Source organism: Oreochromis aureus, linkage group 22 (assembly GCF_013358895.1).
Source record: "Oreochromis aureus strain Israel breed Guangdong linkage group 22, ZZ_aureus, whole genome shotgun sequence".
NCBI lineage: Eukaryota > Metazoa > Chordata > Actinopteri > Cichliformes > Cichlidae > Oreochromis > Oreochromis aureus.
The window spans coordinates 18492281-18516343 of record NC_052962.1 but is presented as its reverse complement, the minus strand read 5'-3'; the positions used below and the strand labels follow the sequence as shown (position 1 = coordinate 18516343).

Here is a 24063-nt window from a genome sequence, read left to right as displayed (position 1 = left end):
CGGGGTCTGAGTTGAGACCCAACACTCTGTGTTATATTTGACAGCTCGACATCACTTGAGCAACATGCCAAACAGCTGATCCACAACTGTTTTTAATCATCTAAGGAATATCTCAAAACTTAGACTAATGGTGTCAAAGGCTGAACTTGAGATGATTATTCATGCTTTTATTTCTTCCCGTTTGGATTATTGGAATGGTCTTTTTACTCATTTTAACAAATCAGCTTTAAATCATCTTCAGACTGCAGAATGCTGCAGCACAACTCTTAACAGGCACCAACAGAAGATCTCATATCGCTCCAGTTTTAGCCTACCTTCACTGGTTGCCTGTAAGTTTTAGGTTTCACTTTAAAATTTTAGTTCTAAGGTCATCAGGTCAGAGACTGCTGGTGGCCCCACGCACCATTTAAAACTTGTGGTGATCAGGCCTTTCAGGCAGTGGCTCCACAGTTGTGGATTTCTCTTCCACTGTTTTTAACGCTGTAGTGAATCCACTGATTCTTTTAAAAAGCAGCTGAAGTGTATTATAAATATAACATACAAGCATTGCACTGAGATAAAAAGAAGCCCAACTTAAAACTGAACATTTACTCACCACCGGCTGGAGCTTGTGATGATCAAATCCAGTCAGATGCCTGACGATGTCCTTCTCTGAGATCTTCAAAGAGCAGGACTCGCAGAGGTAGACCGGCTCATGCTGAGGACAGCAGCATTTAAGCAGGGCGCTAAAACCTGTGGGACACATTTGTTTACCATTAACAGGGCTCTAGACTAACTTTTTGCCATGGGCGCACCGGTGCGCCTAACCTTAAAAAGTTAGGCAAACCGGCACATAAGTTAGGCGCACTCAAATTTTTCAACCGCATCGCTTAACACCGCAGTTTTACATGTGCACTTTTTTTTTTTTTTTTGGGAGAATTGCAGTCCATACAGACAATATTCATTTCTAAATTATTAACTAACAAACTTGTGCTTAAAGTGCTTTGGCAATACTGCAGACAATGTTAAACTTAAACATCATCTCGGCCTCCTCTGACGACCTGTTTGCTGCTGCCTGCCGCTGAAAGGCAGTGGGGAGAGGGGACACTTGGGCAGTGCATTTATTGCAGCATATAATGTGTTTTCAGGATACACTGTGCTTTTTCAGCATTCAAAGATTGATGGCACCGTGTCAGAGCTGGCTATGAATTTCAGATGGATCAGGCCTTAACTTAACAAAAAAGTTATCAATAGTTCTTTTCATCTTTTCTTATTACCCACAGCTACATCCACTTCTGTCGGGTCTAGGCTACTCACTAGGGCTGGGTATCATCACTGATTTCTATAATCCATTCGATTCCGGTTCTCAAAGTCCTGATTCGATTCAATTTAGCCTCAGACAGTTAGAAATATTATAATTCTGATCATTTATCAGTACTGATACATGTGAGACTTCATCAGAATTGTGAACATCACAGCAGATGCCTTTGAGTGAAAGTGACTGAGAATAAAACACAGAAAAACATGAAGGAGCGACAGCGCTGTAAACAACGGTAGACTGGCCATAATTAAAAAAAGTCTATTACACATTATTGAAAACTAAGAGGAGAAAACCAACTCTCTTGACATATCAAAACAAAAACAGTAAGATATAGTCATCAAAACTTTCCAAACCTTTGTCAATTGCTGCTTTGCAGGCTTCATCTTCATTTTTTTCCTTCTTTATTCTAATATCAGACATTTTTGGGGCTTCATCACACGAGTCTTCTCTGGAGGTCAGACGCTGTCTTTTAGGGCCCATTTCTCTCCCCACACACTCAGCAGGACATGAGTCCTCTTGCGATGTTTCAGACACACCGTGCTGTCTTTTTCTTTCCATTTCTTTGTAATTCTTCAGCTGTGCTGGGACATCTTTGCTACTTCTGCCATCTTCTATCCCAGCATCTGCACCATTATCTTTGTTGGTGTTGTGGCAGCCTTGCTTCGCCCCAGTTGATCCTTTTATTTTAGCCTCTTCTGGCTCCTGCTTTATCGCCCGACACACCTCACCTGGATTCTCCATCACTTCTGAAGTAGTTTTGGAAGCCACCTCACTTCTCAACGCCGAGTCATTTTCACTTTGTGTCGGTGTTTCCTCGTCACGCTCTTTTTTGATTTCTTCTACACCGGCTATGCTGGTGCTGCTGTTTTTCTGACAGACAACTCTCACACATTGCTCGTCTTTTACAGTTATCCTCGGAACTGAGAAAAAAAAAAAAAGGATATACAAGTCAGTCTGAGTACACTTATCATATTAGGCATCCATTCTGTAAACAAAACAGCAAGTCAGTTTTCCAAATAAAGACAATGCAATGCCACCCTGGGAACCCAAGCTACAAGAGAAAAAAAAAAAGAAAGGAGCCACACATGCATATTTACTGCTTGGACAATACTGAACATTTAATATGATTCTTAAAACGTTTTAGTGTACTTACCCAGTTTTCTATTACGTTTTATTTGGGGTTTAAGCTTTTTGTTCCCAGTTTTCCTATTTACACATTCCAAGATTCTTGTTGCTGGAACAAAACACATGAGAAGTGTCCAACCCAATGTATCTGCAGATGCCACTGAAAACAAACATTAACTGCAACATAAATACTCACCTTGGGAGTAGGAGTATGGCTCCTTAATCGGACGCTGCAAATATATTACCTTAGGAAGAAGACGGATTCAAAAGCACAAATGTGTGAAAAGAGCAAAAGTTTAAATTAAATCAACCATCTTTATCAACTGTTAAAAGAAAATTGTACATAATGTGATCAGCTACATGAAATGTGCTCTTTTATGGATCACTAAGCAAACCACATGTTTACGTGACTTTTCATCTAATAAATTTTGTGATGGTACACTTATTTACCAACTAACAGCTTCCTCTATTGTGGAACATACAGACTTAGAGCTGCGGGGTGATTTAAAGAAATCCCCTGTCATCAACCTAGTAGAGAATACCTGTATGTGAGATTTATTGTGAATTGTTGCTGCCTGTTTTGCCAAGTCCAGTAGTGTCTCTGCATCAGCGTTGGAATCCAGTGAGCCTGGGTGGAAACAGTCCTATGCACACAGAGATGAACACAAGCTTTATTGACATGTCTTCAGCTCAGTTCTTGGGGATTCATTTCCCTACATTATTTGCATTTACGGGACACTTCAGACAGTAGGAATTAAATCTGATACAAAATTTCCAACTTGCCTTTCATGACTCAATAAGCTTCATTTTTCCTGCAGTTGCGCATATGACTCCAATCTGCAAGCTTTTACATCGTCTTCAGCTAACATTTCCTAATAAAAGTTTCTAAACTTTGTTACTTTTGTTACTGATTCTTTAAGTGAAAGACTCAGCATTAGTTCTTTTTAGTTTTGATCTGCAAGTTAGGAACATCACTTACAGTTACAGAAGGAGGAAGAAAAAAAAAAACATTATCAAAATGTTTGAATAAAATGTTTTATGTAGTCTCAGATTTGATTTGAAAACAGAAATGCAGGAGGAAGAATACACTTCTGGTACCTCTTGTCACAATTTTCTTCAAATTTACTGCAAATGATGAAAGTTAACAACAAACAAAAAAAAAAAAAAAAAAAAAAAAAAAAAAAAAAAAAGTATTTATGAATAGTGTGTGAGTGTATGTACCAGTATCGTACCAAGAGTTCTCCACATACAGCTCTAACTGAAGTGAGAGTGAGACCACATGCACTCTCACGTTTCTCTCATAGTAGGCAGATGGGCTAATTGGCTTGGGATACACAGGGCCAAGGGGCCTCATAGGAGAGAGTTGGAACCATATAGGGATGGGAAGTAGGGAGAGCTGGAAAGTACTAGATTTTCTGAATTTCTGGCAGGGTAAGGGAGTCACTGATTCAGCGACCTTGGTAGAGCTTCAATAATTTGGAGTTGCTTTTTGTCTACCCTTTTCAGTTTAGTGTCACTATGTTGTGTGAGTACAAGAAAATAATGATTAGAATAAAATGTGCTCAAGTCTGTTTAGATGATAGGGTGCAGCTGTAGATTAGAGAAATAGGAAAGGATTTGGGTGTGTGTGTTTTAGGTTGGTTTAGCTATAGGCCTAGGTGTGTGTAATTGTAGAGAGAGAGGAATTTATTGAGAGTGGGGGTCTGCCTATCATAAAAGGAAACAGGAAGAATAATATGCACAGAATAGGGTAAAAGCAGACAGATGTCATGAGCTTACAATGTTTCAGTAAGATGTTGGTTACACAAATGTTTTTTCTCATTACTGATCATGCGCCCAACATCCACTCTGCACATGCTTACGTAACACATACATACACACAAGTATCAGTACAGGCTGGTACCGCGCGCACACACACACACACACACACCCACTCTGGCCATGAGTTGCTTTTGTTGCCATCTAAGGGAATCCCCAGGGTTTTATATGTTCTCATGTTTTAAAGCTTCTGGGGATCCTCCCCCAAAGTGTGAGGCTGAACGTATACGTGTAGGACTGAGGGATTCCCCTCAGATCTGCTGGTTACAATTGCATGATCTCCCTCTGCGCAGAGGCTCGGTTTAAATAAAAGCATTACAAGTGTTTGTGATTTCAGAATGTTTCTTTTCAGCTAGGTGACAAACGGACCAGAGGTATAGAGTGATTTGTAACGATTGCCAGAAAAAAAAAAAAAAAAAAAAAAAAAAAATCCCATCTGCAATTTGAAGCTCCAGTGGGATTTTTTGCCCATTTTAAAATAAAGCGGCGATAATTTTGACAAGTGTAGTTTAAACAAATTATCAGTTCTCTACCTTCAAGTTTGGGGTTTCTAAAGCTCTAAATCTGCTGACATTGACCATGAAAACATATTAGGGATGACTTTAAGGACTTTAGGAGCCATTTAAAAAAAATAAATAAATTATAAATAAATAAATAAATGAATAAATAAATAAATAAGGGGGGGGGGGGGCTGTTCTGAAGAGAAGATTGTTTCCACTGATAAAATGACATTACTAAGCCAATATTTACAAGTTAAAAATAAATGTAAAACAGAAAAACAAAATTACAAAATATTAAATTACTTTTACCCTATATCCAGTTCACTGAAACAAGTAATGCGATACAGCTGTCCCATTATCTTTTTAAAATCCTACAGCAGTATTGAGTATCATTAGCTAGCATTAATTTAGTTTGCTAATAGCAGAAAACCATTAGAGCCACAGTGTTAGCCCACAAGCTATCACAACCAACATTCACACAGCTAATTTTAACTAGGGGAACAAAAGAGCCAACATTTAGACTCGTTTTGCCAAGGAGCTTCATAATTACATAGTCACTTTCTCATGTTTTTTTTTTTATTTCCCCTCCCCCATTTGTTCAATTAATAACTACTGACTAGCTTAGCATGACAATGTTACTGTGGCTAACCTTATATTCCTGGTTGCTAACAAGTTAAAATAAAGATGGTTTTACACTCACCTGGACAAAAAAAAAAACTGTTGCTGGCACTTATTTTAATAAACCATTTGTTAGTTTTGTCTTTTTGGCAGTTGTTTAAGTCTTTAAATATAAGTTAAATAGAAATAAAACGTAAAGTTACTAAATAAAGTTGCCATGGCGTCATGACTTTTCCCCAGGGTCCTATGTTCACCAGTTTTTAAATTTGGAGTTTACCAAAAATATACAAGTAACTCTTCCACAGTAACACACTTTACTCCTTTGTATCTAATATCTAAATCAGAATCATGCATCCATGCATGCCGGCATGGATAAGCGGGCCTGCTTCAACAGAGTTCAAACAGAGCATGTGAATGGGGAGGAAAGGTGATTAAAGCTGGTTACTGGTACCAGATGGGCTCTGAGTATTTCAGAAACTGCTGATCTACTTGGGATTTTTACAAAAACCAACTTGGATGTTAAAAATAAAAAGAAGATATTCACCAGGAATTTTGCCACGTGTTCACGGCTGAATATATGGTCGTGGCATTCGTGCTCTGACAGCCTCCTCTCACAGAGCAAACACAGAAAATGTGCTTCTGGGGAATTGGGTTCTTTGACAAATAAATCATACATCACGATGAACTCGATGCCTGCAAAGAAGAGATTAAAAGGAAGAATGTAAACAGCAGTTACAATCTAAGTGAGTAAAATTTTATGTCTATAGCACCTTTGGAGAGAAACATCCCAAAGTGTTTCAGAACAAAATACCCAAGCACAAAAACAAAACATTAACCAAACCCAAGTCTTAAAAAATATATATATATATATTTTTTTTTTTTAGCCATTTCTGTTATAGTGCCAGCATGTGTGGGGGAGTGTGGGAATAAAGAAAATATTTTACTGCTACATATAGCTTTCATCATTAGCATTGTATTAAAATGTTTATTAAAACCACTGGCATTAGATTAAAACTTTTATTAAAGGTGCAGCATTAAGGTCTTAAGCTTCGTTTGGCGTGACGTCCCGACGATCTATTGTGTAAGTGACTTGGAGCAGCAGAAGGTCAATGCATGCACGCTTACAAACACAGGATTATAGAGGATAGTTAGGCCAAAGGCCTGGAATTCATTTAGCTTGTAACTGCATTTGAGTTTGCCTAGCAACCAGTGACAGAAGAAGAATCAAGAAAACTGTAAGTCAACAGGGACCATCTGGAGGGTGAAATAAATTGCCATGTATGGAAGAATGTTGCTGAAAAGAGGAACTTCTGTCTGTTTTTAGCTTGTTTCGTGCAGCATTAACTGTAATTGATGCATGAAGGGGCGGAACCCTGATATATTAAAAGCATTCTTAAGTGTAAGTTTGGGTGGAGACCTATGCTGATTGTATTGCAGTATACATCTCCCTGTGCATGTCGTTTGATCAAACTCTTCTGGACCATTGTTGTTTAGTTCTCATCCTCAATATTTGGAATTCGGGACAGGAGGCAGAGGCCATCACATCCGCTCTTTAGGGCAAACACATGCGGGTATCAATATGAATACAAGTATGGATGGGAGCAAGTAAATCTTTTGTTGCACTGTAGAATGGGAGACGTTCATGTGTGAAATAAATATCTAAAACCATCTTGGCATTACTCTCTTCATTGTCTCCTTCCTCAACTCAACCAGCATCATTACAGTGGGATACAGAATTGGTGATATTCAGTCTCTTCTGAGTCATAATAGGAAGATTTTATAGAGACCTTGACACACAATCTTATTTTAGTAGTACTTACCAAGTAGAGGAAATGATTCATTTCCTTGGAGTTTGCTATATGTTTGACAAGGTGGAACTGCAGAGGCATAAAACAAAAAAACAAAACAAAACAAAAAAAAAAAAAAAGAAGAAGTTGAATTTAGTAACCCTTTCAATTAAAAAAACAAAACAAAAAACAAACACTTATCACCAACCTTCATTCTTCAAGACCTTGCGCTGCTGTTCAAGTCCCTCCAGTACTGCAGTCAAAGAACAGAATTTTTTTAATCTTGTGTTTTTATTTCTTTTTTCCCCCCTGTAATAGCAGATGTTCACTACAGGGTGCATACAGAATTTTATCAAACACATTTATACATGTTGAAGTTTCAGATTCATCTTAAAAAATGCATTAATGTTTCCCTCCTCATCAACAAGCACAAAATATCTGGCAAATATAAAACAAAAATAGTTAAAAGTGTGCAGGCACAGGAGCAGGGTACACAAAAGCCCCCACTTGTTTGCTTCTAATAGACAACACACCATGTGCAGTATTTTTGATATTAGCAGAACAGACTGCTCAGCATGTCTGGTCTCTTCCTGTTATTCAATCACTATAGCCAAGTACAGCTTGGCAACTCAGTTTAAAAGGTATTGCTCAATTTTTAATTACCACAGACCAACATCAGGACACGAAAACAGGATGTTAACCATGACAAGAAACAGTGCAATATCAGTATGTAGTGGTTAGCACATTCGCCTTATGCACGAAAGGTCACCCTGGGGTGAGACTGGGCAGAGACAAACAAACCCAGCCAGTGTGGGCCATGAGCTCCTAGCTTGGATAAATGGGAGGGTTTTGTCAGGATGCCAGCATATCAAATCAAATATATGGATCCATCCCACTCCCATGGAGGAGCTAAAAGCACCTCTTTCTATAAGTGTTGAATTACATACTTATGTAGGAAGGACACTCATACTCCATAACTGTTTGGTGTATTTTGCATGATTTACAAAATTTTAAACCCAATGTAAAATTTACATATTTATTCAGTACTTATTCACTTCATACTTGAGTCAAATTTATCTGGCAGCATCGAGCCTTGTTGAGAACGATCTACCAAATTTGGCACACCTTTGTTCTGTTTGCCCCATTCTCTATGGCAAGTTTTTTTGCTGAAGCATTTAACTGCTCAGGCCGAGATCCTGAGCAGAAAAAGGTTTTCATTAAGAACTGCCAAAGCTATGCACATCTGTAGCAGATTTGATTGCAGGGATGACGCGCCAAAGCAATCCTCAATGCACGTTTTCCCACTTTGGCCAAATACTTTTTCTTCTCATGCTCTATGAAATATTTAGGTAGTTTTTGGCAAACTTGGAGTGGGTGCTTTGGCAAAAGTGTTCTTTTATCAAAAAGTCTCTTACAGAAATGAACTCTTCAGTGCCCACCCCAGTGTACAAATAAACACTCCTGCTTTTTTGCCACCATTATAGTCAGATCTTATTTGGCATTGTTTCCATCATGTTTTCACCCAGTTTTCTGTCATAAAATCTCCTTCTTGAGTCTTACGTTAAAACACAAGTTTTGCAATCTTCATATAAGGAGTTGTTTATGAGAGTAGAGTACTCATTTTTGGTCAAGCCCATTTTTTTTCCCCCTTCAACTTTACAGATATGGTCTTGCCCAAATCATTTAGCTAACATACTTCTTAACACATGGATTACACAACATCAGAATAAGTAATGAATAAGATTAACTGTGAAAGAATGTGCAACAGGCAGTCAGTTTGGCTGGACAGCCGTGTCTTAAAAGACTGCTGCTGGTTTCAAACCCTTTTCATTGGTACTACTGCATTCTTCGACACCTTCATACCATATAAACATTACTTTAGTCTTTTATCTCGCCGACGACAGTCTCATTTTTCAAGTCTGAGAACAATTGTTTGACAGTTTGGTTTTCACTTCGACATCATTGAGACCTCACATGAATACTTTTGTGCCTTTCCTAATTTAATTCCCACATCATTTTCTTAAGATGATTTTTCCTTTCACCTACTACACTAGCCAAACACATCCCTCTGTACACATACAACTTCATACAGGCATGAGCACACAGACACACAGCATAGGCACAGGCCTGAACACACATACTGACGGCCATATAAAGAACTTCCAGCTTTGGGCACGTTTGCATGCTTAATATATGGTTCTGGTTCAGACCCACGTGTGAATAAATATTTTTAAAAATTGGAAGTCTATTTTTCATTGTCTGGAGATGGATTTGCAAATTTTGATTTGGCACACCAGATGGTCTTCCTGACTGGGAAGGACAAACCAAGGATCTTCTGTGTTAAACAGAATGTGTTAACCACTACACTATGGAGCCACTGCCTTGTTTCTGACCCCTAAAAATGCCATTTAATATAGTTTTGTTAACATGCTCATTCCGGAATAGATAATTTTTGTTTGTTTTAATCAAAGAACCTGAAAAAAATGGTTTAAATAATCCAACAGAACACAAAACTGCACAGTGGTCATAGCGTTGCTCTGAGCTTCAGTATTGTTTGCGTGAAGAGAATCTTTTTCTACTTTATTATAATGTCTTGCATTAAACTAAAGCTGTCTATATACAAAAATATATTAGTTCTCTTATATATAGTTCTTACCTTTTTCAAAAGTAGGAGGGGTGAGCCTGCAAAATACTGACCATGGCATATCAAGAACCTGGGAAAGAAAGATTACATTGTAATACAAAATATTTAAAAAAAAAAAAAATAAATAAAATATCAAAAGAGAAAAATAATGATAGAATGAGCAGGAAATGATTCCCCTTACATTACAACTACATTAACAGGTGTTTTTAAAAATTTGGGATTTTCCTGCTTTAATTTTGAAACATATCTCCATTCACATAAAGTGAATGTTAGTTCAGTTTTACTTTCTGGATTTATAAAAAGAGCTGAGCCCCCTTGGTTCATTAATTTGCATTTTACCTTCAGAACCACCTCCTTTGGTCTTCTCTCCATCTCCTCCTCCCACGCCTTTGACTTTAGTGTTTGATCATCCTGCAGATTCTCCCAGCCGAAAGGCAGCCGCCAGGGATTCTCAAACAGCTAAGAGTAGAAGACAAGAGTCGCTCATTACAAACGATATGTTTCACCAGAGCCCGTCTATGTAATATAGAGTACTGTGCAATTAGGGGCTTGAGCTGCCCCTAATTTCTCGATTTTGTAAGGAAAGTGTCAATGGAAAATTGTACTTAGTAGTCAGTATAAGCTTTTAATGATATAAGTTTCCATATATGCTTAGAGGTGTATAATCGATTGTGTAGTGATAGGATGTGTGATCTGTAGAAGGCTGCAAGGACTTATGTGCATTCCAGAGTGTTCTGGCTTTCACACCCACATTTTGGGAGCATGGGAGAGGCCGTGCCTCGTCTTATTGTTTTATGGTAGGATAAACGTATCTATATCTGTTTTAGGCTAAGTGCCTTTTGTTTAGATGAACTGCTGGACTTCCAGGCCAGCAGGTTTAGGGAAGTCATTTATGGGGTCATGCTTTGACCCCACACACACACACACACACACCCCTATGTAAGATGTTATATGTTAATGAACCTATGCATATTCATGTAACCACAATAAAAGAGCAGCGTTACGGGAGAGCGGAGAGAACAACTGGGGTCAAGCGAAGGAACGGCGCCTGTCCGGTTCTCTCCCGTGCACGTAAAACATAAAGAACTTTGCCTACTCGTGTCTTGCTTGCTGTGTAATTACATTGCCTTCAACGTTCCAGCGAATAGGGTTAAACTACAAACCTATCAGAAAGCTATGAACTAACTGTAGGAATTAATACGATACTTGTGATATCAGTACACTGGAGCAACAGCACAAAAATATAATTTCAGCTACATCACTGTCGATTATACTAATCAATGCAGTAAATAATAACTTAAAACCTTACCAGCGTGTGTACAACATGTTTTCGGGAGTTTAAGTGTGGCTCGATCAAGGACTGACAGACACACTCCTGACAAGCAAAGCATATGTAAAAAGGCTCTGCCTTAGCTTCTGTGGTAATGCAGGACACAATCAAGGATGTACCTAAAAGAAAAACAGAAACCAAAAAACAAAATTATAGCAAACATTTTTCAAACCTACTGTATCAAAACACAGCAAGCAAACTTACCAATGACTGGCTGTTTTTTCTTGAAGCACTCCATGACATACAAGTGTAAGTGAAGGAAAAACTGAGCTGTGATAAAGAGAATGAATTGAGCAACAGCAGAAGGCCATCTGTGACTTTTCTAAAATACAACTATACAAATATGTGAAAATAATGAGTTCTGTGATATCAAATCAAATACTTGTGTGTACCTTTTTTCTCATAGCCTTCAAATCCTTCTGTTGTAAGAAGAAAAAAAAAAGTTGATCATCTAATTTGAACTCTTATTACACAAAACATGAAAAAGAAAAGAAGTGTACCTTCAAAGAGTTTCCACAAGATCTGGAGAAGATCAAAACAAAGAGTTTTTACTACATGTTTAATTAGCAAATCTCGGAAAAAAAAAAAAAAAAAAAAAAAAAAAAACCACACACCCCAAAAAACCAAACAACAAGAAAAAAAAAAAAAAAAAACCACTAAGGAAATCAAAAAAACAAAAACACAAAACAGTCACTGTACCTCCTTGTGTATTGGTTTTGACAGATGATTGAGATATTGAGATATGCTGTTCAACGTCACACAGCAGTCCTGTTGCAAAAGAGACAGATGTGAAACAAAAGACTGTCCAGACGGTCGGTGCATTGGAAATTTAAATGTTTTTATTATTATTTTTTTTTTAAAAAGCAACTAGTGGTACAGCAGCAACATCAAGGCTATTAAAGACAAATTATCACCTGACACAGCAGTTTACATCTTGGGTAGTATGTGAGCAGCTTTGAAGGTTCGCTTGCAGGTGCTGACTGATTTTTGACAGCATGATACTCTGAAAAGAGAAAGTATTGTAATGAAATTAAAAAAAACTGTTTTGAAGGTTTTAAAGGACAAAAACATGTATTTTCTGTCAACTGTGATTTCTTTAATGAACTTATCCAACAGCCAAACACCAACTGAAGTTTTGGTGAATTTTTGGCAGGTCCTAAATTTTGTCTTCTTTAGACAGTGTGTCAGTTTATTATACCAACTTATTACACTGGCCTGCCATTTTACATGCGTGTCCACCTTAGTGTGTGTCTGTGGCCCGCATTTAAGTGAAGCGGTGTCTATGTGTTCTCCATGAGCCAACTGTGTGGTTTATGTGCTTAACTATAACCAGTTTTCACTCAATTAGAAGTACAGATGCACTTTTATCAAATTCAGGTGGTTTCAGTTGCATTGCCACAGCTGTATGAGATCAACTGATTAGCCATGCAATCAAACATACGAACACTTGTGAACAAATGGGTCGCTCTCTGGAGCTCACTGGATTTGAACGTGGTACTGGAATAAGGGGAACTTGTTACAGAATGTCTGCTCGGGAAAAGTCTTCCCTGCTAGATATTCAGTTGTAAATTGTGTTGTTGCAAAGTGAAAGCATTTAGGATTCACAGCAACTCAGAAGACCACGTAAAGTTACAGAGCAAGGTTCGGCAAGTGCTGAGTCGCCGACAGTCTTCTGACTCAGTGGCTCAGAGCTCCAAACCACCTCTGACTTCAGCACAAAAACTGCCCCAGGAGTTTCATGCTTGTCTGATGTGTAGGTGGTCCAGGACTTTTGTCCTTATAGGATACCAAGCAAAATTTAAATATAAATTGAAGTTGGATAGAAAATGAAGCACCAATTCATCTACTTTACTCAAGTAAAAGAAAAGGACCTGAAATGTACTGAAATTATACATAGTAGCTCTTTGAAGCACATTTTACCAGCTACTTTTGTGGCACGCTAACTGACCATTGTCTTCATTTTCTGCCAACCATTATTGGTAAAAATACTTTTCTGTCACAGATAAGTCTTTGCACTCATTCTCCTACTGATACCGAGTATACAGCATTCAGATAGAATATATAGAGTAAAAGTACAAATAGTCATATTGGCTACAGGTAGCTGAAAACTCTACACATGTACAGTAACAAAATATATTTGTACTTCAATTTGAGCATCTCCCAGTTTGATATAGCTGTGCTGAACACAGCAGTTACTCAAGTCTGATAACATAAGACTCCCCGATACATTACCCAGCTTCTTCCCTGGTTTGATGGCTGGTTTCAAGCTGCACTTCTTGATCGAGTTCAGAGTCGTCAAAGCTACAAGATTAATTGGCACAACATTACTCTACACTGCACTAAAAAGCCAGTTTGTGCAGATGAATAAATCCTAAACCAGGGTTTAAAATTAGACACCCACCTTTTGAGTAGCTATTAAAGTTTATGGACTTGAATTCAGCAGGCTCCAGGCTCACTTGCTGTAGCAAAAAGATAAATACATAAAATTATTTTTTGACATTAAGAAAAATGAATGTCTTCAATCATTTTAAAAGCCTGAATAGAAACCTCACATATACATACTTTCAAATCATTTTCTCCATGAATCTTCTCCGTCTGCTTTGCCAAGTCAAGCATCATGGATTCAAAGGAGGGCGTGTAGTCTCTGTAGCACTCTTTTGACATCAATGTAGAGGGATGCCACTCTTTCTGCATAGAAAGAAATTCAAAGTAATTTACATATTACTTCCCACCTTTCTACAGTGAAGGCCAAACATGGCTGTTCTTAAAGTCGCAGGAATGACAGAGCACCACAGGTACATTCACATGGGGTACAAAAAACAAACAAACAAACAAACAAAAAAAAAAAAAAAAAAAAAAAAAAAAAAACACCAAGTACACTCAATCGAAATGGAAATAACTTTCCCATTTTATCTGCACAAGAAAATACTGGCTGTTCTGTGAAAATCACATTAACCTAGATGCGGTAATTCAAACAAGTTAACTGAAGTCATTTTAATGACAACGAAAGGTCAGTCATATATACACACATACATTTGACACACCTTAAAATCTCTGAGGATAGGCAGATTATTTAAAAAAAAACAAAAAAAAAAAAAAACAACAACTACTAAGGAGCAAGTATTAGAGCATCTGATGTTCTCAAGAGCTCCCAGATACATTAAGGAAGAATCTAGGGGGTTTAAAAAAAAAAAAAAAAAAAAAAAGATTTCTGAGAGTGTGGAGACAGGGTGGAGCCTGTTCCAGCTGTTCCAGGTCATGAGCCCAGCACAAAGCTGATATACTCAAACTGTCAAATAATAAATAACCAAACAAGCATGTTGCTGGACAGTGCACGCAGGCACAGAAAAAAGGAAACTCCCTACCACCCAGCCAACCAGTGATTCAAACCAATGAGCTTTTTGTTACGCAGCACTCACTTCCCCACCACTCTGTCTTGTAAATCTTTCTACTGACAGCAAAGTCATTCAGATTGGCCTGAGGCTTTTAACCCACTTTTCATCAACTGGCTGCCACAGGAGCAGATCAACCGATACAAAACCTCCAAATTTCATTGCTAAAAGCAACTCAAAGAGACAACTGCACATTTGATTTGTAAAGGAAATGTGCTGGGAAAAGCCTTCCTTTTAAAAAGCAAGTACACTTTAAGTATAAACTATAGTTTACCAATGAACACAAGCAAAATAGACAAATCAAAGACAGGGTTGGTTAGCCATCATAGTAATAACAGTAAGTCATTTAAAGCTGAGGCGCCTCATGAACTATAGAACTAAAAACGTGGTAGAAATACAATGCACTGCCTCTGCCTCAGGGCTGGGCATGTGGCAGATGTAAACGCTCTAAGAAGTGTCTCAAAGACAAATAAGAGACTGTTGTGGAACGATCTGGTGGGTTGAGTGCAGCTGGGCTGAGAGGCAGAGCTGGAAGGCAAAGACGAATCCTCTGGACACAGGGCAGGCAAATGCTTGAAATCAGAACGCTGCATGAAGATGCTCCTCTGAACGGAGGTCACGGACCATATCACCCTCTGGAGCCAGAAGGCGGCTGGCCATGTGAAATGACACCTGCCGTCGGTTTTGTTCCAACGATGCTGGGGACAGGTGAAAGTTGGAAGGGACACAAAGGAGGGGAGGATTTAGGAAGAGATGAGAGAGTTGAGAGCCAAAGGGACAGAATCTTTTTGGAAGGTTTGGTGCAAATAGTAGTGGAAGCAATCCCCATATAGGTGATTCCTGGGAATTATGAAGGGAAGCTGAAAGGTTCTTTGCAAGTCTTTGAACAAAGGAAGCTAGCAGGCTGGAACCAACAAACTGGAGGCTCAGGGCTTGACTGGAAAGGACACCATTGTTGGCTTCAAAAGTCACTGGAGTAATCCAAAATGAGCACAAAGGCACCGATCTGTCACATGTGGGTATTCTAAAAACCTGAGCTTAGAAACAAAATTACCAATACAGTGGGCTTCAGTTTGTGTTGAATCTCTTCAGGGGTGTTAATGCTGGAGAGGAGACTTCTCCTTGAAGACCGCACCTTCTTGGCTCTCTGCAGGAGCATTCTACCGTCCGCTGTATCCATTGTATGCTAGATTGAACTGAGCTGGTCACAGAACAAACAGACGATCCACATGCAATTCCAAAAGGAACTTAAACAAAAAGCGAGCTTCTCTTTCAGAAAGCTGATACAAAAACCACTTGGTCAAGTAAAACATAGCGAGAGAGCCAAAAGGGAAAACAAAACACAAGAACAGGTAAAAACAAGTAATCCCCAAAGAAAACCAACACCAAACAGGAACACACATGGAAAAAAAATCTGAACCAGGAATGGCTGGAAAGTTTGAGTACTGAATCATACACAGACAATCTAGCAAATGAGCAGCACAAATCAAGAAACTTATACACAGGGCGGACTGATTGGATAATCAACCACATGTGTGAAAGATACAAAAGCAGGAGTAACCATATGTAGACACAAAGGGTAGGGAATTTACAAAATAAAACAGGAAGTTGTTTGAAGTGATGTCACAGAGGGACACAGAGTGACTCTGGTGGGTGGAGGGAGTGAACCAAACATAAATAAAATCCGAAATCAAAGCTTAGATTTCAATCCCAAGCAAACTGGTGCCATAGTGGTTGGCACTTCCGCGAAACAGTCGCAAGAAGTTCTTTCTGATAAAGAGGGTATTACTGACTTCTGAGGTGGAAAAAGTGTGCTTAATTTCTTGCGACTGTTTAAATTCATATCTATTGATCATTTTGCTGACTGACTGAAAGAGTCTAGCAGTGATGTTCAAGCGTACCACAATTAGGTCCAGGAGCGGAATCAAAGAGGAGAATCATAATTATGCAAATTCTCATGACCACTGATCAACAACCACTGATCAAGGCCCACTGATCAATGGCCATGAGTACCATTCACAAACCAAGTGTGTTTCCTTTTGGAACTGCGTCTTTATTCCACCTACTTCACATACAAGGGTCAGTTCTACAGGCAGAAACATGGGTGTGCCATGGGTTCCCCAGTTTCACCCATCGTGGCCAATTTGTACATGGAAGAAGTGGAAAAGAGGGCTTTTCCCAGCTGGACTTTTGTCAAAGCTGGGAAGGCGCCAAAAGAAAGCTCCAGCCGATCCAGGAGAGAAGGACAACTGCTGCCTAAGCGAAAACCTGTAGTGATCCCATATGTGTCAGGAGTATCGGAGCAGTTGAGACGAATTTTTTCTAAACACCGCGTCTCTGTGGCTTTTAAAACCCAAAACACGCTGTGCCAAAAATTGGTCCATCCCAAGGATCGGGTCCCCCGACACAAACAGAGTAACATAGTGTACGCTGTTAAGTGCAGGAGGATTGCCAGGATTTATACATCGGGGAAACCAAACAACCTCTGGCGAAGCGGATGGCACAACACAGAAGAGCTGCCTCGTCAGGCCAGGACTCTGCAGTCTATTTACACCTACAGGTCAGTGGATACTCTTTCAATGATGAGGATGTACACATCATGGACAGGCGCTGGTTTGAGCGCAGAGTCAAGGAGGCCATTTACGTGAAAAGGGAAAGACCATCTCTGAATTGAGGAGGGGGCCTAAGGGTACATCTTTCACCATCTTACAATGCTGTGACTGCAGCCATTCTCCAACACTCTGTGAATGGTACTCATGGCCATTGATCAGTGAGCTTTGATCAATGGTCATGAGAATTTGCATAATCATGATGAAGGAACTGACCTCACAGCCCATTGTTCCTTCAGTGGTGCTAGTTTCAGTAATTATGCAAATGTACTATTTATAAGGTTGGGGAAACCTGCAGTCAGCGGAGAAGACGTCACTTGGATGAGTGACGAAACGTTTCTCCCACTGAAGACGCTACGTCCAGACGAACAGAATCAACTTTTGGACACAAATTCAATTACATTATTATAATAGAAACTAACATCCATGTTCAAAGCCATGGTGATAATGTTATAATATATCCCAAACTAAAGACTCCCTGCACATCAGACACTGGGTAACTGGGTTTTATTCATTAAGTTTTAGTTTCAAAACATTACCCACACTCTGAAGGACAAACAGACATGCTGGTGTTGTTTTTGAACAGAGTGAAAAAAATGTTTGATGTTAATAATTATTCAGAAACATTTTACAAGAGTTATGTGGTTTCTCTTGGAGAAACCACATAACTCTCTCTGTCAGTCTTGTAGTTTCATTTGAAGATAAAGAGTTTGAAAGTCTGCATGATGACACATCCACTCATATCTCAAATCTTAACTTCCCATTAGATTAGCCCGACTACCTCAAATCATCTGATTGCCTTCTAAACAACTCATCTCAAGCAATTAACTTAATTACTTACAAAATACCAAAAGATGTGGTCAAAGCTCAGGATGTGTTTGATGATCACGTGGGCGGCCACTGTAAGGCCACAGAGCGTGCAGAGGTAATACTTCTCCTCCTCTGCTCCGACACAAATGCACTCGACGAGGTGCTGCATGCCTGTAAGATCACGATGACACGGATAGTTTAAACTCTGCCTCGCTGGTATGTCAAGGACGAAAAAAAGGATTGCTGATCACGTTGTTGAAGTGATCCAATACAAGCATTCTTTTACTTGAGCAAATGAATGAATGAGTTTATTTAAAAACAAATATGGCTTTGTTATTTTGGCGGATGTTACTGACCAAGAAGCGGATGCTTCCTGTTGCTGTCTTTTTGGTAAGCCAGGATCGTCTTCCTCTCTGGCTTGAAAGCTAAGGAGGAAAATGATTAGATTGCAGTGATTAAACACTGACTGAAAGACATTAATAAAGAGCAAATGTGAACAGATATATATTTGGTAAATTGAGGTGTCACAACAAGATAAATGACAGAGCTTTGAGTCATAATATGAAAACAAACCACGTAATGTGGCTGAAACATCATATGTGCGATACCACCAAGAGTGTCAGACTAGCCACAAAACAGACTTTGTGGTGAAGTTGCCATTTCTATTGAGAAAAACAACCTCTGAAAACAGCAGATGGTGGCAGTTTTGATGCCAATTAAGCAGATGTGAAAACACTGAATTCACAACTTGACTGATCAGTGAGAAATAAAATGTGCACAAACCTTGAATCAGCTTGAGAAGCTTCTCATTTTCACCTAGAGTGAGCATCACTGCAAAGAAGATTCAGATCATTTTCAGCAGCACAATCTAAATAAAACTGTCACACAAACACTACTTGGATAAATCTTATACCTTCTGAGTAGGTGCAGGTTATTAGCTTTTCCATAAGATGATCAGGTAAATGCAGCATCTGCAGAGAGAAAATGCAGAATATTACTGTAGAACTGAACTGTAGCTATAAAAAATAAAAACCCTTTTGTGATCAGCCTGCATTTCTCAAGATATTTTTGTATACCAGATAAAAACAAAGCGATCCACCTGATAGACAAACACACAATTTCCCTAAAAATATTTACTAGAAATCAGAAGGATTATGTGCTGGATATACAGAAACTGGACACTTTATTAGGTATATCTTGTTAGTATCAACTTGCCCCCTGCCACTGCAAATCTCTTGGACAAGTCTGTATAAAGCCTAGAGATGGTCATGTGGGAAAAACCCAGCAGATCAGCAGCTTTTAAAACACCTGAACTAGCCAGTTTGGCACCAGCAACCACACCATATGTTCTGTCACTTAAATCATCTTTCCTCCTCATTCAGATGCTCAGTTTGAACTTCAGCAGGTCATCTTAACCATGTCTACATGCATAAATGAACCGAGTTACTGCCATGTGATTGGCTGATGAAATACTTGTGCTAACCAGTGGGTGAACGGGTGTACCTAACAAAGTGTCTCATGAGTGTAGCTCATGATACGTTTACTTCCACGCTTAAAATCGCCCAACTCTAATCTGGTACGTGGATCCTCCCACATCACACACACACACACACACACACACACACACACACACACACACACACACACACACACACACACACACACACACACACACACACACACACACACACACACACACACACACACACACACACACACACACACACACACACACACACACACACACACACACACACACACACACACCTGCAAGTCCATAGGCCCTTCTTCTTTTACTCTGTTTTTGAGTTCAGTCTCTTTCATTTTCTTGCTGGGGATCCAGGAGAAACTCATTGCATTGGGATCCATGCAATTCTTATCAAAAAGCAAACAAATTTAATTAATCTTACAAATAAACATTAAATTTTCCTGCTTTATATTTTATGTTGTTCAATACTCACAATGTAGTTGCTGTAATGGTCCATAGAAAAGATGTGCCTTAAAACATCACTAGGTAAATGCTTCTCGGCACAGATGTGACACAAGTAAAACGAAGACCATGACTGTGGACTGAAACACAGAGTCAGCGCAGACAAGCCTGAAAGAAAGTCAAAGAAAGTCAATTAGGATTACTTCAAACATCAAACAAGCCGTTTTGTTTTAAACAGGCTGATCTAATACAATTCCACATTCATCTACATTTGGACTCCGTTACATCCAGCTGATAAATCCTGTGTCAGTGTATGTTTAAGTGTGTTGTTAAACAGTGTGCTATGGTCTAGAATACAGCCTATGTTTGTCCAGTAGCATAAAACTTAAAATTTAAGTTCCCAAACTCGCTTAAATGCTGCTACAGTAACGTGAAAGGCAAACAAGTGTAGAAATCAATGACGATTTACTTTTAATACTCATATAGGGGCTAAAAATGCTTCATCACAGACAGTAACAGCCTAGATTAATCTATATTGTGCTGCACATATAAGCACACAAGTGTGTCTTGGTCATCAGCTGATTCTGCTAAGATGTCTCCCAACTAAAATCCTTCCCAGAGAACACTACTATATCTGTCCCATGAATTAAAATACATTAATAAAAGGTGCCTTCAGTTCTTATGCAAGCTCGCAACACTTACACATATTTGCATGAACTTTCATACAAAAATCCTTCTAAAAATGGCAAACAAAACCCATATGGGGACCCAGTCATGGAATACACATTTTTCCCTAAAGGCCAGCTGTTTCTGCTCACAAGCACAACCACATTACAAAGTATTGAAGACCAGAGATATGAAGCTTATGAGCAAACATTGAGCTACGGCTATTTTTTGGTAAACTACCAACATAAACTTTGATTCATTATTTAAAACTTTTCTTTACCTCCAAACCTGTAGAGCAGGGTAGGTGCACTTTGAGAAAATGTACTCACCCACAATGGGATGTTTGAAGCAATTCTTTTTTTCTGGATCCGCAAAAATGATATGGGGTACACCTTTGGCTTTAAAAAGCAAAAACACATGTCAAAGAGAAAGAAGAACAGACTACCTTAAGCTTACAATAAGGGGAGCCTTCTACACCCCACTTTTTAAACCTTATTTAAAGAAAAAACTTCAGACAACCATCTCCTCAGGACCACCCTAAGCCTTTAGTTGCTAGTTCCAGTGCAAAAACTCTACGCATTGCACAGCAATAAATACAAAATAGAAACACTGAACACCAAAACGAAAGAAAAAAAACAAACAAACTTACCAGTATTCTGAAACTTATCTGAAAAGAGGTAAACATTGAAATGAAAAACAGAGAAAAGATGAAAATGTATAATAGATCAGAGTTAACATGAACAACAGAATTACTGTCAAGTAAAAACTGAGCATTACCATTTGGGAAAAGGGTTTTCAGTTTCTGTGGGTAAAGAACACAGGAAACATGCACAGATGGTTTATTAATACTTAGGCAAATGTGGGGACTGTCTTAATACACTGTACCATAGTTAACTAATCTTCTCACTCAAATTAATTCTCCTTCTCCTCCTACCACATAACAGAGATAAATTAACGGGTGCATTTAGCCTTTGGCTGGTGTGAAGAATATATCATTAAGGAGTATTGCAGCAAAGGCCATATTAACCCAGCAGCTAATTAAATGTGTTAGATCATAGGGGATTACCAGAAGTGTTTTGCTTGTAACGGTAGTAAGTGTAGAAGATCACCAACAAAGGAATCACATCTAGCTGTCACTAACTGAACTGATGCATGTTATGTTATCTGCTTACACACAAAGCCGGACAAATAAAACTGTATCAGAGTGCTTCCCCTTTGAGATCTATGCGGAAGGTGGTAGTGTGTACATCTCCCATGCATGCTAAATAATTGTTGATTAACTGGACCTGCTCTGAGTATTGGTTGTTTGTTCTCAGCCCAACATCAAAAAATTCGGGACACTGGTTAGCACCTTTCTGTACTGGTTTGGTGTGTTTACATGCAACTTTGGGTAAAAACAAAACACAACAACAACAACAACAACGGGAAAACAGCCCGAGACAACAGTCAATGCAAGGTTACCTTATATTCAGGGGTGCACATAAGTGGTCTGCAGGTGCGCATTCGCTGTCAAAATAAAAGACGCGCACCAGATAAGAAGTTGCAACGCACGTTTGCATACATAGGATTTTCTGGAGGAGGACAGACATTTGTTTAGAACTCTTAAAGATGTCGAAGAAGCAATTACTTTGGTGTTCCTCCACCTCCAAAGACATGTCAGAAGGAGTCCGAACCGCAAAAGAAGCGCGTATTCTCGGAAAAGTGGTTGCAGGAGGTGAGCTGGCTTCAAACAAGTGATGAACGCACAGAGATGTGGTGCAGAATATGCCGTGAAAATCCCACTCTAGCGGACAAAAACAGTGCCTTTTATATGTACGCAAACAAGCATTGCAACTTCTTATGTGGTGCGCGTCTTTTATTTTGACAGCGAATGCGCAACTGTGGACCACTTATGTGCACCCCTGCTTACAGATAAAGCTGTTTTTTTTCCCATTACTGAAGAAAGAATGTCATGCCAAAAAAATAAATAGATTTAAAAAAAAATGTATATTAAGTCTAATGCCCACCTGGTGATGTACATCTGATAATATGTGCCTCTTGTAATAGCCCAGCCTTCTAAATGTGTAGAGGCAGAGCTGTGGGGGGGAAAAAAAAAAAAAAGATGCATTAGTCACAAAGGTTTTTGCTACACAGCTGAGAGTTTGGCAGATGTTATGGAAATTTAGTGCTTTACACTGTTGCCAGGCAGAAAGCCAGTCATTTTAAACAGTCTTGTACAGAGACAGGAAGCAAGATACTGCCTTAATTGTGAAGATCCTGCAAGCCAGAACTCAAGGGATTAAACACAGGTGCGGGACAAAGAAAGCTGCATCTTAGTATATAACAAAATTATCTTCTACACAGGTTATTTAGGATTTAACAAACATAAGGCCCATGACCAAATCCATATCAGCACACATTCAAAGTTCTCTCGGTTCTCTCTTTTCCCCCAATGTGCAATCTGGGTTCAGTATAATGATTTAAAATGATATTGCCACTTAAAATTGTAGCCATGCCACTGTGGAGCAATGTCTGCTACCCTTATACCCTGAACCATGCAGGCAATTTAAAATGAAAAAAGACCCAGGGAAACTGCTATGTAGACTCTCTAAACAACAAACTGATTCATCCATTAAGATGTGTATTTAAATGCCATGATACATTTTTGATCAGCAGTTTATTCACTTTTTACAGAGGTAGTGTCGAGATGACACCAGTGTCAGAGTTTCACCCCTGATACTGCTGGATAAACGGAAATCTACTCAGGAAGGAGATCACACAGAGTTTTCACTCGCGAGACGGATGTAGTTGCCTCCAACCCACTTCAACTTCCTTCCCTCTGCAAGCTGCTTTTATTGTTTACACTCATGAACGTTCATAACAATTGCTGCCATGTTAGCTAAGGCAGATTACTATGAATAGTAACAAAACATGGAGTGAGTGCAGCCCTCCCACGGTGTTCGTCGTTATCTTATCACGCCAGGTGGTTTTCTTCATCGAGTGCAGTTTCCTCTTGTTCCCTTTATGAAGGTCGTGCATGTGCTCACATGCGTGGGTTACATAGGGAGCAAGCCAAGCCATTTTAGCTTTTTAAATGGCAACCTATAAGATATTAACTCTAACAACCAGTCTCTCCGATCCTTTTGTCTTGGTAGAGATCACGCAGAGACGTTTCCAGGTTTCATACAGTCCTTTTATTTCCCATTTTCCTTACAAATGCATCTCGAGATCAGCATACTGCATCCTATGCAGTCCTATTCTAAAGGCTGATCTGAAGTATTGTTGCACAGTAGTTACATTAATGGTCTAATGTCTCCGACCCTCCGGGAGTGGACACTACCCACAATGGAAAAGTACTAGTAAAGTGATTACACAACACACAGAGTTATGACTGTGCTATGGCAAAACACATAAATTTGCTACGTTGCCATGAACATGCCCTTCACATATTCAATCTGGGAGTTTCTCTTGTTATCCTAGTTAGAGTTTATATTCATCCTCAGACCAAAGTGAGCCAAATGTTGTTAAACCAGAATCCTAAGCTCCTTTTCCATT

General features: G+C 39.1%; 1 protein-coding gene across 6 annotated transcripts in view; it reads right to left on the bottom strand.

The window, feature by feature from the left end:
* LOC116312038 overlaps positions 1-24063 on the bottom strand; it is a 46715-nt gene that overhangs the window by 10227 nt on the left and 12425 nt on the right. For 5 of the 6 annotated variants that reach the window (XR_005610038.1, XR_004198851.2, XM_031729360.2 and 2 more), the window contains exons 2-30: positions 22536-22604; positions 21307-21331; positions 21179-21196; positions 20859-20927; positions 19895-20031; positions 19701-19808; positions 18847-18904; positions 18717-18764; positions 18290-18358; positions 17965-18104; positions 13685-13810; positions 13524-13581; positions 13355-13423; positions 12037-12125; positions 11822-11890; positions 11623-11644; positions 11515-11541; positions 11327-11392; positions 11102-11241; positions 10132-10251; positions 9805-9862; positions 7357-7401; positions 7182-7238; positions 5906-6054; positions 2968-3069; positions 2622-2670; positions 2454-2534; positions 1654-2220; positions 596-732 (exon numbers count right to left, since the gene is read on the bottom strand). Coding sequence is in view for 4 of the 6 variants with exons in the window: in XM_031729360.2 (XP_031585220.1) it covers positions 596-732; positions 1654-2220; positions 2454-2534; positions 2622-2670; positions 2968-3069; positions 5906-6054; positions 7182-7238; positions 7357-7401; positions 9805-9862; positions 10132-10251; positions 11102-11241; positions 11327-11392; positions 11515-11541; positions 11623-11644; positions 11822-11890; positions 12037-12125; positions 13355-13423; positions 13524-13581; positions 13685-13810; positions 17965-18104; positions 18290-18358; positions 18717-18764; positions 18847-18904; positions 19701-19808; positions 19895-20031; positions 20859-20927; positions 21179-21196; positions 21307-21331; positions 22536-22604 (2772 nt within the window). In the remaining 2 variants the exon portion in view is untranslated. Of the gene's footprint in view, positions 1-595; positions 733-1653; positions 2221-2453; positions 2535-2621; positions 2671-2967; positions 3070-5905; positions 6055-7181; positions 7239-7356; positions 7402-9804; positions 9863-10131; positions 10252-11101; positions 11242-11326; positions 11393-11514; positions 11542-11622; positions 11645-11821; positions 11891-12036; positions 12126-13354; positions 13424-13523; positions 13582-13684; positions 13811-15568; positions 15883-17964; positions 18105-18289; positions 18359-18716; positions 18765-18846; positions 18905-19700; positions 19809-19894; positions 20032-20858; positions 20928-21178; positions 21197-21306; positions 21332-22535; positions 22605-24063 lie in introns of those variants that run through there. The other variant, XM_039606194.1, reaches the window with a different exon arrangement.